At 34.5% G+C, this 16626-nt stretch overlaps 2 protein-coding genes across 2 annotated transcripts; both read right to left on the reverse strand.

Annotated features, from left to right (window-relative positions):
- Positions 1-4432: 4432 nt before the first annotated feature.
- Positions 4433-5539, reverse strand: LOC110620699 (NDR1/HIN1-like protein 10). Its single transcript, XM_021764519.2, has one exon. It carries the CDS (start codon positions 5376-5378, stop codon positions 4485-4487), a length of 894 nt encoding a protein of 297 aa, XP_021620211.1. The 5' UTR covers positions 5379-5539; the 3' UTR covers positions 4433-4484.
- Positions 5540-8378: 2839 nt separating this feature from the next.
- On the reverse strand, positions 8379-15922 carry LOC110620712 (exocyst complex component EXO70A1). Its single transcript, XM_021764530.2, has 11 exons — positions 15591-15922; positions 15389-15484; positions 14681-14886; positions 13519-13764; positions 12835-12973; positions 12509-12721; positions 11348-11553; positions 10433-10630; positions 10250-10349; positions 9103-9335; positions 8379-8971 (listed from the first exon to the last, which is right to left on the reverse strand). The coding sequence occupies exons 1-11, from the start codon at positions 15747-15749 to the stop codon at positions 8854-8856; spliced, it is 1914 nt and encodes a 637-aa protein (XP_021620222.1). The 5' UTR covers positions 15750-15922; the 3' UTR covers positions 8379-8853.
- Positions 15923-16626: the final 704 nt, after the last annotated feature.

The following is a 16626-nucleotide window of genomic DNA, read 5'->3' on the forward strand; positions in this document are numbered from 1 at the left end:
ATTACAAGTATAATGTCTGTCATCTTAGCCTATATATGGATTAACTCATATCATTGAAACTAGCATCAATGGCGAAACAAGGGAGAGGTGGGGAATCTTGCAGAAACCCAAGAACCAACGATGTCAAGCGTAGAGCAAGATTTATTCAGAAACAGCTCCCACAGGCATACATGCAACAAACAATTCACAAATCTAACATTTGATGAAATGCTAATCTGCTAGCTATATAAAGCAACCACAATGAGAATTTAGCAATCAAGATTAACAACATTAAAGCTTATTATACCAAGTATATCCTTCACTTGATTGTCACCCAGGTACTGACACAGAAGAAACCAAGCCACAAGAAAAAGGTGTCGTTTCTCTTACTCCGACCTCAGTGAATGAGTAATGCATTTGGGAAGAAACACTCTTGGCAGACAATAGACAAGCAAGAAAATCCATTAAACATCCCACTTAATTTTAAATCCAAATGCGAATTTGGTACTTGGAAGGCTGTCTGATTCAAATGTAAGACTTCTCACATAAAGAAAGTGTGAAATAGATGCATGCACATGAGGAAGAAATAAACCCAGCTTAAAGGTGTGTCCTCAGCCCACATCCTTAACAAGAATAAAAATAAATAGCCAAGGAGAACATTATTTCCATAAACAAATCAACCAATGCGTTGTACATTTTCAGTAGATGATTTGCTTCACCTAGTGTTCATCCTGACATACCAAATTGTGGTCCAGTACTATTGCATTTCATGGCCTTGTGAACCATTAATGCCTCAACTGAAAGGTCAGCCTCAATGGTAGTTTGATAAGCATTCCCATGAGAATGAATGAGCAGTATAATCTCAGGTGAAGAGAAATAAAGTTGTCAAAATGCAACATTTACACCACACTACAAGTGCTACTTTCATTAATGTTTTCTTAAAGGTGATTCGCAATAAATTAAACACTAAGGTTTAGTAAACTTGTAGAAACAACTGCTATTAGAGAATCTGTTTTAATGAAACTAATTACTTAGACCTCCTCTTCTGGCAAATGCATTAATTAGTCCTTGTCTTTTTGTTCAGTATACCTTTTAGCCCCTCTATCAAGTTCAAATGAAGTTTTATGTTAATCAATGTGTTCAAAGGAGAGAAATTTATCATCACATCACAGAGACTAAATAGTTTAACGCTCAGAAAATAAAGACTATATAGTTGTATTTTTCAATTATAGAACTAAATGAGATTCAAACTAATGCCTAAAATGACCAGAGAGACTGAAGAGTAAACAGAACAAAGATACTTAGTCTAATTAATGTATTTTCTGAAATAGGAGGATCAAGTAATAAGTTTCATTAAAATTGAGGGACCACATAATAATTTTCCCAAACCTATAAATAACCAGCAAAACTTCAGATAAGACAAATTTGATTGATGCATGTGAAGTTTAATATAACTTCATTTCTTCAACTAGACCTCAACTAGTTCAGAATTAAAGCTTAGTTGAGTGCTCTCCAAAATCTAAATGGTTAATTTGCTGACAAAAAGGCTAATATATTATGATATGGCAATAAAATGAATCAAATTAATAATTGATGGTGATGAGAAAAACTCAGCAGATCCACACAAACAGATACAAAACCTCACACCCACATGAACATACACATCTATTGATCCAGCAGATTCCAGGAAGATGCTTTTAATATCTGCATACAAATTATATAATGAGCGAAAATAATTGGAAATTTAACAATCCTGGGCTCATTTCCATGTTCATAAACCACTACATGTTTAACTTCGCATGTATCTCAACAATGAAGATGGATCTAGTCTTTTGTACATAAGTCTCCATTTTTCTCACTGGCATAATAAGTGGTCTGAAGTATTCAATCAGTATGGGAATTAAGCAGTAATTTGACCCTGTGATTGGATTAGTCAATTAGCAAGAAATCTGTAATTATAGAATTGCAACTACTGAATTAACAGCATTTCCGATTAAGGAAACTTGCAATCTCTGCATTTATACATAGATTACAATAAGGAATTGAGTGTAGCAAATTGCAGTCTTTTCTTTTCTTTTGCAAAGGTTGCAGGCTCCCTCACTGAGCTTGGAGGTTATGATCTCCCTTTTGAGCTAGCAATGACTTTCACCATAAATTGAGGAAAGAACAAAGTCAAATCCCCTTTTACCCATGATTGCTCCCTGATGCAATCCACAACCAGGGATTCTATTACCAAGCCTTTGGGTTCTTATTATGTCCAAATATATAAATTTGGCCTTAGTGGCTTTGTACTTCAACACTAATCATAGGAGGCTTGACTTATTGCCTTATTTAAGTTGTTAGTTGGATGTTGCATTTAATATATGGGACTACTACATGACTATAAATAGCCATGCTTGTCCATGGTTTTGGGCATAGGAGTGAAAATGAGATGAGAGCTAGAAATCCCATCCTAGTAAAAGTGTAGAGCTCAAGTAGAGAGAGTTGCACTAAGGTTAAAGTGTGATAGCATTGTATCAAGTTTGTAGGCATTGATTTCTTCAAACAAAAAAGTTTGTAAGCATTGATATGATATAAAGTATGCTTGATATTGTACATCAGAAATAGTCATACTATTGCATTATCTTGTTAAGATTAATAAAGTAATGTGCTTTTCTATCCTCAATAATCTTTCCAATTTCTCTAACAAATGGTATCAAAGCAAGAGGTCAGGGACAAAAGAGAGTATGCATTCTGTTGAGCCCATTACAGATCAACCTCAATAACAAGAACACAATCCAAAAACAAAAATGTGCAACCGGTTCCCTTGCTACTAAGATGTGTGACCAAACACAATAAGTTGAATTCCCTAATAAATAATTTCCCAGCAAAGGCCACTTGTCACGGTCCTTCGGTGTCCTTGACACAGGTTGACTTAAAACAGCGAGCTCAAGGAAGGGCTATGACACGCTACTCTAGGAATAACTACTTTAGAATATGGGCATTTGTGAAGAAAACAGCTATATATAAAGAAACCAAAATATATCCCAAGTCATCAATGGCATTGACAATGACACAGTATATACCTTATATCCTAACCCAAATTAACTGTACAAAACAACCTTTGAATGTTCATTAGTTTCCAGAAAACAACAATAACACAAAATTAATTTAATTACTTGACATATTATAATCTTTATATTTTGTTATTTTTAATAAAATCTAAGAATGATAGTGCATGTGGCACTTATGAAAATAACTACTCACAAATAAAACTCGCAGTTCTTCGGTTTCCAATGGAAGTAAAGGTTCCTTTAATCCCTGAATAGCAAATTCCAGCTCGATTGCAATTAGCCTGCAATTATGCTCTCTTATTCTCCTGAAACCGGACAGAAGCAAAAATTCTAACTACGAAATCCACCGAGCCACGATTTCTTCCTTATAAATCTCCTTGGCCACATCCTCACCCACATTTTCGCTCACAGCAATGAAGTGGAATTTTGTTGTTGACTCATTGTTCCCGTCATGAACAAAGGGGGCAACTGAGCAGTGGCGAATCCTAACTCTTCACTGTGGAAAATCAAGGCCGGAGCAGTCATGGTTGATACCGAGCTAGTTGTTGGGATTGTTTATAAAGAGAGTAAAAATCCAAGTGGCTGTTAACTCGAATTGAGTTAGTAGAGACGAGAAACGGTGGCCGAGGTGACACCGAACTCGGTGAGGAGGGGTGTGAAGACGAGATAGGCAGTGATGAAGAGAAGGGCCATAATTGTTAGGAATGCGATGGAGGAGGGTGGGCCTAATGGGGAGTGGGTCCGGAAGGGAAGTAGATGGAGGAGGTCTTGAGTGGCGGCGGAATGCATAGGCATACGCATAGACAGTGGCGGTAATGGCAACAGCAACAGCAGCAGCTGCATAACCGGTGGCGACGTAGTTCGGGAAAGCCAGGTAGTCGTCGGTGACCGTCTTATTGTGCTATGGTTCTCAGGATGAAGCCATTGACCCATTGTGACAATTGAAAGTGGCGAACAGTGTACGCAGATGAGTGATATACTGGTTGCCTGCTACTACTAGAGCAGAGCATGATAACGACCCGTTCCATATTCCATACGCGTCTGAAAGTGTCCGCTCCGTAAAAAATATCCAAATCCGATGAAATCCCCATTTTGTTTATGTCCAATTTGGCACTTGGTTGGGATGAACCGTAATGCCTCAGGCCCAAAATATTTTTCTTGAAATGTATATATTTGGGCTGAAGCGTAATGGACCCAAAATATTTTTCTTGAAATATATATATACACATTCGAAACTCGATTAATCAAGAACTCGCATGGCCATTGTATTCATTTTATTAATTAAAAAATAAAAAAATAATAATTAATATAATAAATACATTTCAAAAAGTATGACAGACAACACTTGGAAAAGTGGCTGTTTTTAGCATTTTTAAAGATAAATGAACAACCCATAAATGGGTGCACAAATATATAGTTATATATTAATTAAAAATTAAAACTAATAATTAATTAAGCAAAAACTAAGCATTCACTAGTTATATCATCATTGGTATATTTTCCATTACCCGTATTGCCCACAAAGCCAACCTCCAAACTCTCACAATAAACTCTCATATTAACGTGCCTTGCCCACCATGTTCCTGATTTGAACGTCGTCCAAAGCGCAAACCTCAGATTAAAACTCAGCTTCCCCTTGTTACTTTTCCTCTCCTCCACCATCTTCTCCACCACCCAGCTCCCTACACCGGCCTGTCTGCGATCTGAGTTATTCGATACTAAAGTCGTTTCCATTACAGTCTTGTTGTTGGTTTCCAAGAAAAATGGATTCGCAAAAGACGTTGCAAGAAGGTTATCGTCCTCGTAGTAGAGATACGCCTCCACCTGATCAAAATATACTTTGAGTTTTGTGTTGGGATTCTCGACTGTGACGTTAGCGTCCCACTTAGCTGAGAAGCTGGAGACGGTGCTGAAGTTAGAGACGCTGAAGGTATTTATACGGAAAATGGGAACTACAGGTCGCAAGATTAGCCAGACAATGATGCTAGACATGCACATAAGAATAACTAATAAAAATAAGCCGCCAACGACGGCGCGGACGAAACCGGAGACTTGGTTTTCTTGTTGTTGCTGATATATTACATGGTTGTAATAGGCAGCCGGCGGTGCTTGTGCATAGGGGTAATTATTATTGTATCCATTGTTGTAGCCTTGATAACCAGGCTGGCCATAAGGAGGATAACCAGATTGCGCCGGTGGATAGCCCATAGGAGGAGGGTAACCCACCATCGGAGGATAAGACGTAGCCGGAGAATTTGCAGGTAGAGAAGGGTCGTCGCCATCGGAGGAGGTTTGGCCGGATTCTTTCTTGGGTGGTTGATGTGGATCAGATTGAGAAGCAGCCATTGGTTGATGTGATGATTATATCTCTCTCTCAACGACCCCGGGAGAGAGAGGGGGAGAGAGAGATTTCTGGGATGGAAGCAATAGGGAGAAAGAGAGAGGAAAGGGAAGAAAAAAAAAGATGTGAAAATGGAGTTTATCAGGTAGACAGATTTGAGATGAATGTCAATTAACGTTGGATACTAAATTTAGACACAATGGAATTGGCTGTCTTTTTTGTCTTGTCTGGTTGATATCACGATGATACTCAGCCATCAACTCGTAATCAAACGACTTCTACTATGCAGCTTACCTCAATCTTAGCTGTTTTTATCCTATTTTTAATTAAAAAAATCTGAAAATTTTTATAATGCTTTCGATTTTGTTGGAAAATCTCTAAATAGATTAAGTTAATATGAGGGATATAATTTAGATGTATTAGTATATTTTAATTATTTTGAATAGTTATTAATAATATTTGATTTAATCAGAAAAGGAAAATGAGTAAGGAAGGAAAATAATGTTAAGACATTTTTATAATTATTTTTTATTAGTACATTCCACAAGGACTTTGGAATCAGATTTTAGTGTAATTTATGTAACATTTGAAGAGTATGTGCTTATCCACTCACAGGGATGCAGAATCCATTTTCTTTTATTTATGAAATACACTATAAATTTAGTATTTACAGGGGAACCTAATAATTAATTTCTCCATTGTGACAGCCTCTCCATAGCTTCTGCCTTTCTGCGGCAAGAAAAGAAAATGCAAGAAATGAAAGAAAAGCATGTTCTTTGAATTGAATGACATTGAATAAGCCACTGTTTGGCTGCTGAGAAATAGAAAGAAATTTTGAAAAGAGCAAAGTGATGACAGGCATTTCAGTGGAAGGAGAGTTGTATTAGATAGACTCATGGATTGCTTATGAACTGTATGCTTTTCCATTCAACAGGTGCAGATTTTGGATACTTGCTTTACATTAGATGAATCATACAAAACATCACAGACAAATGCATTGCCTCGTCTTTGAGAAAGCATTAACACCTCGTCTGGAATAAATAATTTGTGAGAAAAAGAAAAATTCTTACAAAATATGTATTATTCTTTTTTTTTTTTCTTGCGAATTTCTTGATTCCAGATTGGGTAATAGAACCAGAAAGATAGCTTATTCTTCTTTTTGACACAAAAATTGCTCAGCTTGATCTTCAAACCTAGCTCATTTCTCTTCATTAGTTTCATGTTTTCTCAATGAATAGTATTCATTAAAATGCATCCGTTGATTCACCTGCAGGGAGGTCAGGCTATGGATAGCTCATGCGTGATACGTATTGTCGTTTCATTGGTGGTGTTCCTTTTAAAAAAATTAATTTTTTTTATTTAAAAAAAAAGAATAATGGAAAACCAATTGAATCTTATTAAATTTTTATAAAACTTTTATTTTAAATAGAGAGATAATCTTTGAATTTATTCTCAAGAAAAAAAAAGTAAAAGAGTAAGATAAATCGTTATATTTATTCTTCTGCATTTCATCTAGAAACTAACAGTTCAATGGAATAATCATTTATATCCCAAATTTTTTCCCTTTTAGTAGATTGGGAGATGGAAATCAATTTCTAAATATACGGGGATCCATGTATGACTATCAATCCATCTAAACAGTGATTGACTTAATTTATCAATCCATCTAAACGGTGATTGACTCTCAAAATTTGTTTAACTAAAGTTGAATTAAATAATTTCATTTTTTAATATAAAAAAGTTAAAGAAAACAAGACATAAATTTTAAATCCCATTTGATAATTATTTACATATAGTTTTAGGCATATAATTTTTAAGATGAGAAACTGAAATTGGGGAACAAAAAGCATGCTTAAAATAGGTCGTAAAGTATAATTACCCATTTACGAAGAAATTTGGGGATTACTAATGCTTGTTATTGGTAAGAGAATGGTTATGGTTATTCTTTCTTAGTACATAACAATAACAGTTAACTGTATATCCCATCCATAAGTGGCTGTGGGTAATTTGGCACCCTCCAAGACTACCATTTATTTCCATTCTCTCCAAAACATAGCTGCTTTCTATACTCCCCAATCAGGTACGGTATGGTTGATCATTCCACGGTTAAAATCGAAAAATCGAATCAAATTAACTAATAATTTTATTTTGTTTGACCGGTTGAATTAAATTAAAAAATCAAATCGAATTAAATTATTTAACGGTTGACTACTCTATATCCGTTGATTTATTGACCGTCCTACCATAGTTATATGCCTAGTTGATTTGTTCGTTCCATCTTCATCTGTTTGATCCTTCATCTACTCCATCATTTATTTGATTTTTCATCTATTTAATTATTGTATACCGATTATAAATGGATTTGAGATCCATATATTATTTAATTTTATATATACTGTATATATTTTGAGGTGTATTCACATTTGGTATTTGAGAATTTAGAGTATGCAGTTTGCTAAGTTATGTAAAATTGTAAATTATTAAATTTTTATTTTAAAATCGAAAATTTAATCAAACCGAACCAATTAATTTAATTCGATTTAATTTTTCTTCCACTTTAATTCGAATTCAATTAACTTTTTTATTAAATCAATTTTTCAAGTTTTTAATTTCAACTCAAATCGAAATCCACTAAATACATTTTTTAAATAAAAAATTTAAATTTAGTCCTCAACTATACAATAGGCTTAAAATATCAAAATTTATATTTTAATTTAAATTAAAAAATTAAATATGTGTAATTAAAATCAAATTAACTAAAAATAAATATACAGAAATAAAACCAAATTTAACTAAAGAGAGTACAACTCACTCTAAATTTAGTCTTTTAATTATAATTTAAAAATAAATTTAAACTGAAAAATAAAATAATATTTTTATCTCATATTATATAATTTTAGAATAAATTTGACTTGTTGCCTTTCTCATGTCCAACTCCTCCCAAGTGTAAGAATCTTCCACAAGCCATTCATTAGCGATTTCCCAAAACGATCAGAAGAGCAAAATAATAAGAAAAAGAAAAAAGAATAATTTCCTTCTTAGTTCATATTGCAGGGCAATCGGAGTTGCTCCAAACAAATCATTTTTCCTCCTACAGCAATGCCCAATTTCAAATGGAAAGGCATGATTGAAAACTTACATATTTTCCTTGACAGGGAGAGAGTGAGAGAGATGCTATGAGATTTCAACACTCTCTCTCATAAGCATGGCCCAGAAGCAAAATAGAACCTCTCCCTTCACTCTTCAGTAAAGTCATTTGTGATTTATACCACCTAACACCCTGAGTACAACATGGAACTCCAGGTTGTACCCACAAGGATTAAAATACACGAGAAAAAGAGGAGTGAAGAAATAGAACTTCCAAATTCAACGAATATGTCAAACCACCTATTATTTACCGCTTAATTGTACAATGAAATTCAACTGTTAGTAATTGCCTAAGTTTCCAGATCACAAAAATCACAGATTCTTGCAAAATGTTTACCGTTTTTGTTCATTCCATGTCTTACCCTCAAAGAATTCATTCAGCATACGATCAAGATCCTCGGGAGAGTATCTGATGTACTTATGGGGATTTTTCCCACCCTCAATCATAGGCCTGTAACATGGAAGCAATAGTTGAATTCTTTGACAAGATAGAGAAAAAGAAAGGAAGATTGTGAATTCAAAGCATAAGATAAAGAAGAAGGGAGAGGAGGAGAAACATTTCACAAAGATATGAATACATACCCAAAGCGTTTCAAGAAAGATCTGAAAGCAGGCAGGAGGACTTCAGCAACAGCAAGCCTCAAAGACTCTCGCAATTCACTGTCAGGAACAGTCCACTGAGATTGCCTCTGATGAGCCTCCTCGAATTGAACATTGAAGGTCTTGAACCTGTCTTTCACCATTGCTCTTGAAAGTCCACCAGAACCCGAATCACCTCCAGGACCACCACCCTGAACAGTGAGGCATTGCAGAATCTGCCAATATCAGATAGGAGTTGATTAGCATGACCTTTAAATGAGCGAACAAACTAATAATTATTAAATCCAGATAGTCAAACAAGCATTGTAGGTCTAATAGTATACATGCAACCAGAAAACACAGATGCAATCCTAAAGCAAGTGAAAGAGAAAAGCCTCCAATTTGAAGGGATTGGAAGTGTATATCAGACTCACCATAGGGCCCATAATTTAGGAAGCCTCATCCACTAGGACATGCATTTAAAACACTGCAAGCTTTTGCGATACTAAGGTGTGGTAGTTTCTCTGGAATACTGTTTTAAGCAATCAGAAACTCATAAATTTGGCAAGAATATTACCATATTACCTGGTTATGAGCAAGGCATACTCAAAATGAACACGAATAGCTTAGGTTTGTAGAGATATTTCCCAATGGATCTAATACATTGCGTGCAAATAAGAAATACACATTACATTGACTAGTCAATTTTAGATTAAGCATTCAGATCTTTATAATCAAAGATAACAAACTTCTTTAGGATAAGAGGATATCTTCAAGCAAGATCAAATTTGAACTTTTCATATGTCAGAAACTGATGGTGTAAGATATTAGCAGAGCGCATACCAAGTTGCTGCTATTTCTTGTGATAAATATGCAAAGAATAACAAGCAGTCAACTAAATGTTTATAACTTGTACTTTAAAAGGATGTGTTTCCTCCCAATACCTCAGTATTGATCATTGCACTTAGCGGACAGAATGATAATAGGTCCATTTTTAACTAAAACAAATTTTTACAATAAAATAATCCTGCTTCCCGAATATTATACAAGGTCTTGAAGAGGAAAATATTAGCATATTCAAGCAACAGTTTAAAGCATAAGAAAAACGAAAATGAAGAGATTGATGTGTAATTAGTTAAATATGAAAAACCTTTGCCCAAGAAACCCTCTTGTACTGATTAGCATGCTGTTGTACTATCCTTCGGTGGATCTGCACCCAGTCATCTCCCAACAAATCCTTTGCTTCTGACCTGTAAGTAAATAATAGCGTAAAATACGCATGAAAAGAGCATCCAATATATCTTAAATAGAGGACACTGCATTTGAAACAAACCTCCGCACAGATCTCACTATATAGTGAATGTTGTTCATAAGAAATAACTGAGTCAGTGCAGGATCTTTATACTGCCTGGCTTTTCCGTCTAAGTTATTCTGAAGAGCCTGCATAATCCTTGTAGTTACAGATGCTAACTGAGCTTCTGGGTCACTTGCATCAAACTCTTGAAAAAGTTGCTTCAATGTTGTTTGGTAACTATGTGCATCAAAAGACAAACACTTAGACGCAAATGTTGGAAAGATACTTCAAGTACAGGACACCATTGCAAGAGAAGTATATTTACAACATTGAAGTGAGGGTGTAGAGGAGAAAGATGATTGAAAGAAAATTGCCGATGCTCTAAACTTGAGAACATAAAGTGAAGCAAGACAGCTACTAGAGATTTTAGGTCTACGTATATTAGCAAGAAATTTAGGAAATTTAATTTAATAGTATTTTACTTATTTAGGATTTTGAGTTGATTTAGTATTCCTAGAGTATAAGTTTCAAATTTTCTTATTTTGGAATATTACAAATTCCTATTTCCATCTAGGTACTTTGGTAGAGTTTATTATTATTGACATTTAACCAAATTTGAGATTTTCTGTTCATTCCTTTTGAGTGTTCTTTGTAGTTCTACATCATAAAACAGTCGGGATTGAAAAAACCTCACTAGTTCAGGTAAGAAGAAGTTGGAAGACAATTAAATTGTAAGGCAATGCTCCTTAGAAGCAATCAAACATTCAGTTCTGCAAGTGAAGGAGAGGGACTAATACTAAAGTATTACCAAATGTTCTAATGAAAAAGAAGCTTGAACTACTTAACAAAGAGTACTGCATAACTCATGAAAGTGATTTTTTTTTTTTTTTAAAAAAGCTACATGATAAATTAACAAGCTACCTAAAAACAGGAAAATAAGAAATCATAACTTACTCAAACAGGAACTTCACATAGTTTATGACATAGCTGGTCAAGGGATGAACAGTTCCATCAAGAACAGCAGTTTTGGTAGCATCTTTCTCAACTGCTTCCTCAAAATCGCCAAATGTCTCTTGTGCGGTCTGAGCAAGCCGCTTTGTCAAACTCATTGCAGATTCCCTCATTTCAATGCAAGCTTTAGTGCCAAATAGGAATTCAATCTGCACACCAGGGAAAAAATTACAAAATAACAAAAATTAAAAAATATATATATAAAACAGGAAAAGAAAAAGACAAAGGAGGGAATATGCACAGACACAAAACTTAAATAAATTTTGTAAATGTTAAATGTTTCACTAAAGCTTTAGTATGAAAAGAACAATAAAAATGCTTTTAGTTCCGTTGTAAAAATTTGGGATTTCTTCCATCTTACAAAACGTTTGTTCTCTACTAGTATTAACTTTTAACACACTTCTTTTACTTTAGCGATGAAATTAGTTCCACCATAAACATGGACACTTCAATACTTCTAGTCATCCCAGCCCCTAACTCATTTATCTCGGCTGTAAGTTAGCTCCATACCAACGTCCCTTGACTCTTTATAAGAGTAGAAAATCACATTTCAATTTTTCTCAATTGCCATTTCTTTTCTAGCTTCCGAAATTAACAACTAGACCATGTCAACTGAAATGTTGGTGTATGTTTGCTTAAAAAATTATTTGTATAATTCAAAGATTTTAGTATCAAGAAATGGTGTTTGAGCAAATTCATGTGGAACTCAACTTTCATTTATTTTTAATCACCTCCATTGTATTATACACAAAGTAGATGGCAGTATTGAAGGAAGATGCTCAGGTTGCAAGCTTAAGGCCCAGGTCCATTTATGACTTAGAATAAAGAAACATAGACATGGCAGATCATTCAAAAGCTGATCTAATGGGCAAACTAAACAAAATATGTACTTCAATTTGACTCTACAACTTACAAACCCTATCCAAGCTATCTTTATATCATCTATGGGTGGATATTCAAGTAATTTATTACCCATAAGCTTAGTCTGGTCAATGATTCTAATAAGACTTCCCTCCAAAAGTAAAAGAAACGAGCGAACTAGATAACAACAAGCCAGATACTTACGTAATCACGAAATTTGTGCACAATTAGAACTCATCATACCTCAGAGTGAAGTTCCCTCATTATCTCATACATGTCTAACAGAACAAATAATTTCTCTGGTGATCTCTTGCTTTTGGCTATAGCCTCTCCAAAACTAAGAAGCACAGCTACACTGTTTACTGTGACTTCAGCAAAACATTGATCCCTAAGAGAATCAACACCATCAAGAATTTGATCACAAATTTTCTTTTCCGCAGCAAAAAGCAATTTGACCTGTTTTAAACATTTCAATATATTTGAGAGATTGAAAGAAACTAGACAATGGAACACACAAAAACACAGAATAAAACCTTATTATTTAAACTGCATTTTACTTAAATCCTTACAGCAATCCGCATGTAATGTATCCAATTTCCGATCTTGGCCTCCAGAACTTCCCACTGCATTTTCTGCACATCATCTTTGCTGAGTCTTTCAACGCCTAATTTCCTGAGGCTGTCTTCCAGAGCTGAAGCACGGATGTCCCTAACAAATATAAACAGCAAACATCGCCATAAATAATGCATTAACATAAAAACTATTAAAGAATAACATATTAGAAGATACTTTCATAACAGAACCAGCATTCTCCTTCTCACTTTTCTGCATTGTAATTCAACAAGCTATGCGCGGCATACTTTTGAACAATTATATGTCTACTGTGCTGCTAAAGTTTGCCATTGAACAATTTCAATCAATGAACCGTAATGCAACTTGAGATTTTCCTAAATTAGATGCATACAAAACTTACAACTCCATTATTGAAATTCTCTACTCCAATCTACACAGGATAACTTAGAAAAATCTCACCATGCAATCAACCAAAAATTTTCTTTGAATGTCAGTGCTTTCAGCATACAATCAAGTTTCTACAGAAAACACATTTAATATAGCATTGCAGATTATTATGTATTTCATGCTTCCGGCTTAGTTGAAGGGGCAGGTGAAAGATGGCTCCAATTAAGATTAAATGACATGACAACTAAGAAGAGGAGAAATGCAATAGCACATTCAGGAAGAAAAAGAATCACCTGTACATTCTAAATAGCTGCTGTTGATGGCCAGCTTGAACCATTTGTTGTGATAAATCATGTAACAGTGGTATTACCCTGGGAGGAATAAGAGTTGGAACCGTGTAAATGGCAGTTTCCAAGCTCTTGTTTTGATGTTCAGAACCACTCTTTCCAGTAGCTTCACCGTGGTGCCTAGGTGATCCTGGTGATGGTCGTAGAGAGTTGGGAAGGCATTCAAAGAGACGATCAGGTTCCACAGGCTTGCTGTAGTTTCAGAAGAAACTTAATTTATTTAAGGGCCTCATCTAGTCACACTGTTACTAGGCCAGATAAAAGATCTTGACAGCATAAGGCACAAAATCAAAGAAATATGAGTAAGCTTATTTCATCCGACTCAAAAAGAACAAGAAACTCAATGGTTTTCCTACATGAGGATAAATCAAGCAGTCTCAAGGCATCTATCAGGCAAAGGTTGCTTATTGCTGGTCACAATTAATTTCACTGTGCAGTACACTTCAGAGAACTCTGGAGGTGGAAAAAAGTAATTGTAAAACTCCATGTCAAATGCACTAAGACATGATAACAATAGGTAATATTATGAAGTACATTTAACATGAAGACAAATTCGTTAGCAACTGAGCTTGGCATGTCCCCTTCATGCCTATCAAAAAGTAACTCAGCTAAATCAGACAACTCCGAACTTTTGGTACATATAATAAAAAAATGAAGGACATTAAACATGCTGTTCCGCGAATTCAAGTTCTTTAGAGACTTCCTTTAGAGGTTTAAACAAAAGAGGGGATAGAAGAAAAGAAAGGTTCAAACTTATTCATGCTAGTAGCAAAATTCTGCACTTTCAGGTTAAACACATAAGGAAGCAGAAGAAGGTGAAGATGAAGATAATGAGTTCAAATTCCTTCATTCTATTAGCAGAATTAGCTGTATCATCTACACATGTTCTACTAGCCTTACAAGGGCTGAAAACGGTCCTCCTTTTGAAAATTCAAGAATAAATTGTGAGATTCCCCCAAAAAAATTAACTAAAAAAATTGAGTACAAGAAAAACTAACCTGAAAGCTTAATCAGTGTTTGTGTGTAAGAGAGAGATTGTAAAAGTATCAAATTTTAGTTCAAAAAATGTTCGCCAAAATAAGACAAATTTAAATGCCCAAAAAAAAACCTGTAGTTTGTCAGTAGATGTCTGAACTCTTCTTCAAGCTTTGAGATAGCCTTTGTGAGCAATTGATTGGCATGGTTGAGGAAACCATCACTACTCTTAAAATTTTTATTGCTGCTGAAAAAATTGACATTGCTTCTTAGCTGATCTATTGCTTCTAAGTAGCTCTCTAAATCTTCATGTGGCCCTCTCAGAATTTTAGCCTCTGCCTAAAAACTCAGAATTCCCGATGGAAAAATAGTTAAAAACCAGAGAGGAAAAAAAAACTTAGTATTTTTTTTTCTTTTTAATCTAGTGAACGAGAAAATGAAGAGCAATGCCAATGATTCAAAACATAATTTAATATGGCCCTTATGCATTATATCAGAACAGAGTTTATGACACTTCAAATGACCAGAAACTACCAAGAAATGTGCAATGCAGACCAATATGAATCGATAGGCTGGCATGTATAATAATTCCTAAACAGTGGGACTCGCTTAGAATATTTAAATATGTTCTAAGATTTTTCCAAAATTTATACTAGTTCACATTTCCAATTCAGTTTTGTAATCTATCAATGATGAAAGAATCTTCAATAAAATATGATATCAAAATTCACCTGAATCAATACGAGAAACTTATGACTCAATTATTATCTATCACTCTGATGCCAATGGGAATAAAAAAGAATTAGAACAATAAAGGAGAAACAAACAATAAGGAAGGAACCTTTCGCGTGAGGTCGAAATGAGTTAAAATTCCCTCTGCGGCCTTCAATGACTTATCGATATTCTCATGTGCTCTTCTAATCGAATGCGTTCTTATCTACACAAACATAAATACAACAAAAAAGAAACAAACCACCAGCATTACCATCAGATCTCATTTCAACACGCCATTGGAGCTAATTATAGCTAGAATAAGCACGTACCTGAGTGGGACGCATGGCGGTTTCCAGGGCGGAGAGGCGGTGGTCGAAGGAACCGAGAATGGCGACCATGCTATCGGTGATGGTCTGGCTCTTTTGAAGCGACTCCTTCATGAATGCCGCTCTCTCTCGGAGAGCCACCATGGTTTGAGGCACTCCCATTACTTTTGACCTTTTTGATGTTTTTACGTCCTTGTTTGTTTCCTTCCTTCCTTTATGTATTGAGTAGAGAGAACGAGAGGGATTAGTTTCCTCTGGTATTCGCTTTTGAGTTATGTTTCCGTCCTCCTGAACGAAGATGCAGCTGACAGGTGGGGACAAAATATGAAGTAGTTATGAAGGAATATGGATTTTTGAGGGTCAATATCCGGCCGATCAGTGGGTGGGCCCGGGTTCTTTGTGGACCCTTCACCAACTCCTCAGTCCCCTCTCTCTTTCGTTGTATGCAGGTCGCCATCACCCACATTCAGGGAGCCAAAAGGATCAAGGCCCTGCAAGCATGCAAATTCTTTCGCGTGTGTTAGGCCGGTCTTTGTTAAAAGATTTTGGAATAACTTTTTAGTCCTGTGACTGTTATAATTTGAAAAAAAAATTATTATTTAGTTTATGTGTTATTGAAGTTTATAATTAAAAAATATATTAAAATATTTTTATATTAAAAAAAATTTATTATTTAATTTATCTGATAATTTTAATAATTAAATATTTTATTATTTAGTAAACTGTTTATAAATATTTTAAAATTTTAATTTTATAAAATTCAATAAAATTTGATTCAATTTTTAAATGAATAAATTTAAATTTAAATTTTAAATTCATTTAATAAAAAAATTAAATTTAAACTCTACGACACTTATGAATTTAGCTCATTTTTAAGTTTATGAACAAATTTATGAATAATTTTTATTAAACAATATGAGATTAATACGACACTCATGAATTTAACTCATTTTTAAGTTTATGAATAAATTTATGAATAATTTTTATTAAATAATATGAGATTAATATCACAACAGAATTAAGCTCACACTCTTCATAA

This window comes from Manihot esculenta, chromosome 8, assembly GCF_001659605.2.
Source record: "Manihot esculenta cultivar AM560-2 chromosome 8, M.esculenta_v8, whole genome shotgun sequence".
Taxonomy (NCBI): domain Eukaryota; kingdom Viridiplantae; phylum Streptophyta; class Magnoliopsida; order Malpighiales; family Euphorbiaceae; genus Manihot; species Manihot esculenta.

What these genes read in the sequence shown, in the direction of transcription:
- LOC110620699 (XM_021764519.2), bottom strand. Translation starts at nt 5,378, where the DNA reads ATGGCTGCTTCTCAATCTGATCCACATCAACCACCCAAGAAAGAATCC.
- LOC110620712 (XM_021764530.2), bottom strand. Translation starts at nt 15,749, where the DNA reads ATGGGAGTGCCTCAAACCATGGTGGCTCTCCGAGAGAGAGCGGCATTC. An exon ending in CAGCTATTTAGAATGTACAG is followed by an intron (nt 12,974 to 13,518) that starts GTGATTCTTTTT and finishes TATATTTGTTAG; the next exon opens with GGACATCCGTGCTTCAGCTC. An exon ending in TCTTTCTTGAAACGCTTTGG is followed by an intron (nt 8,972 to 9,102) that starts GTATGTATTCAT and finishes TCCATGTTACAG; the next exon opens with GCCTATGATTGAGGGTGGGA.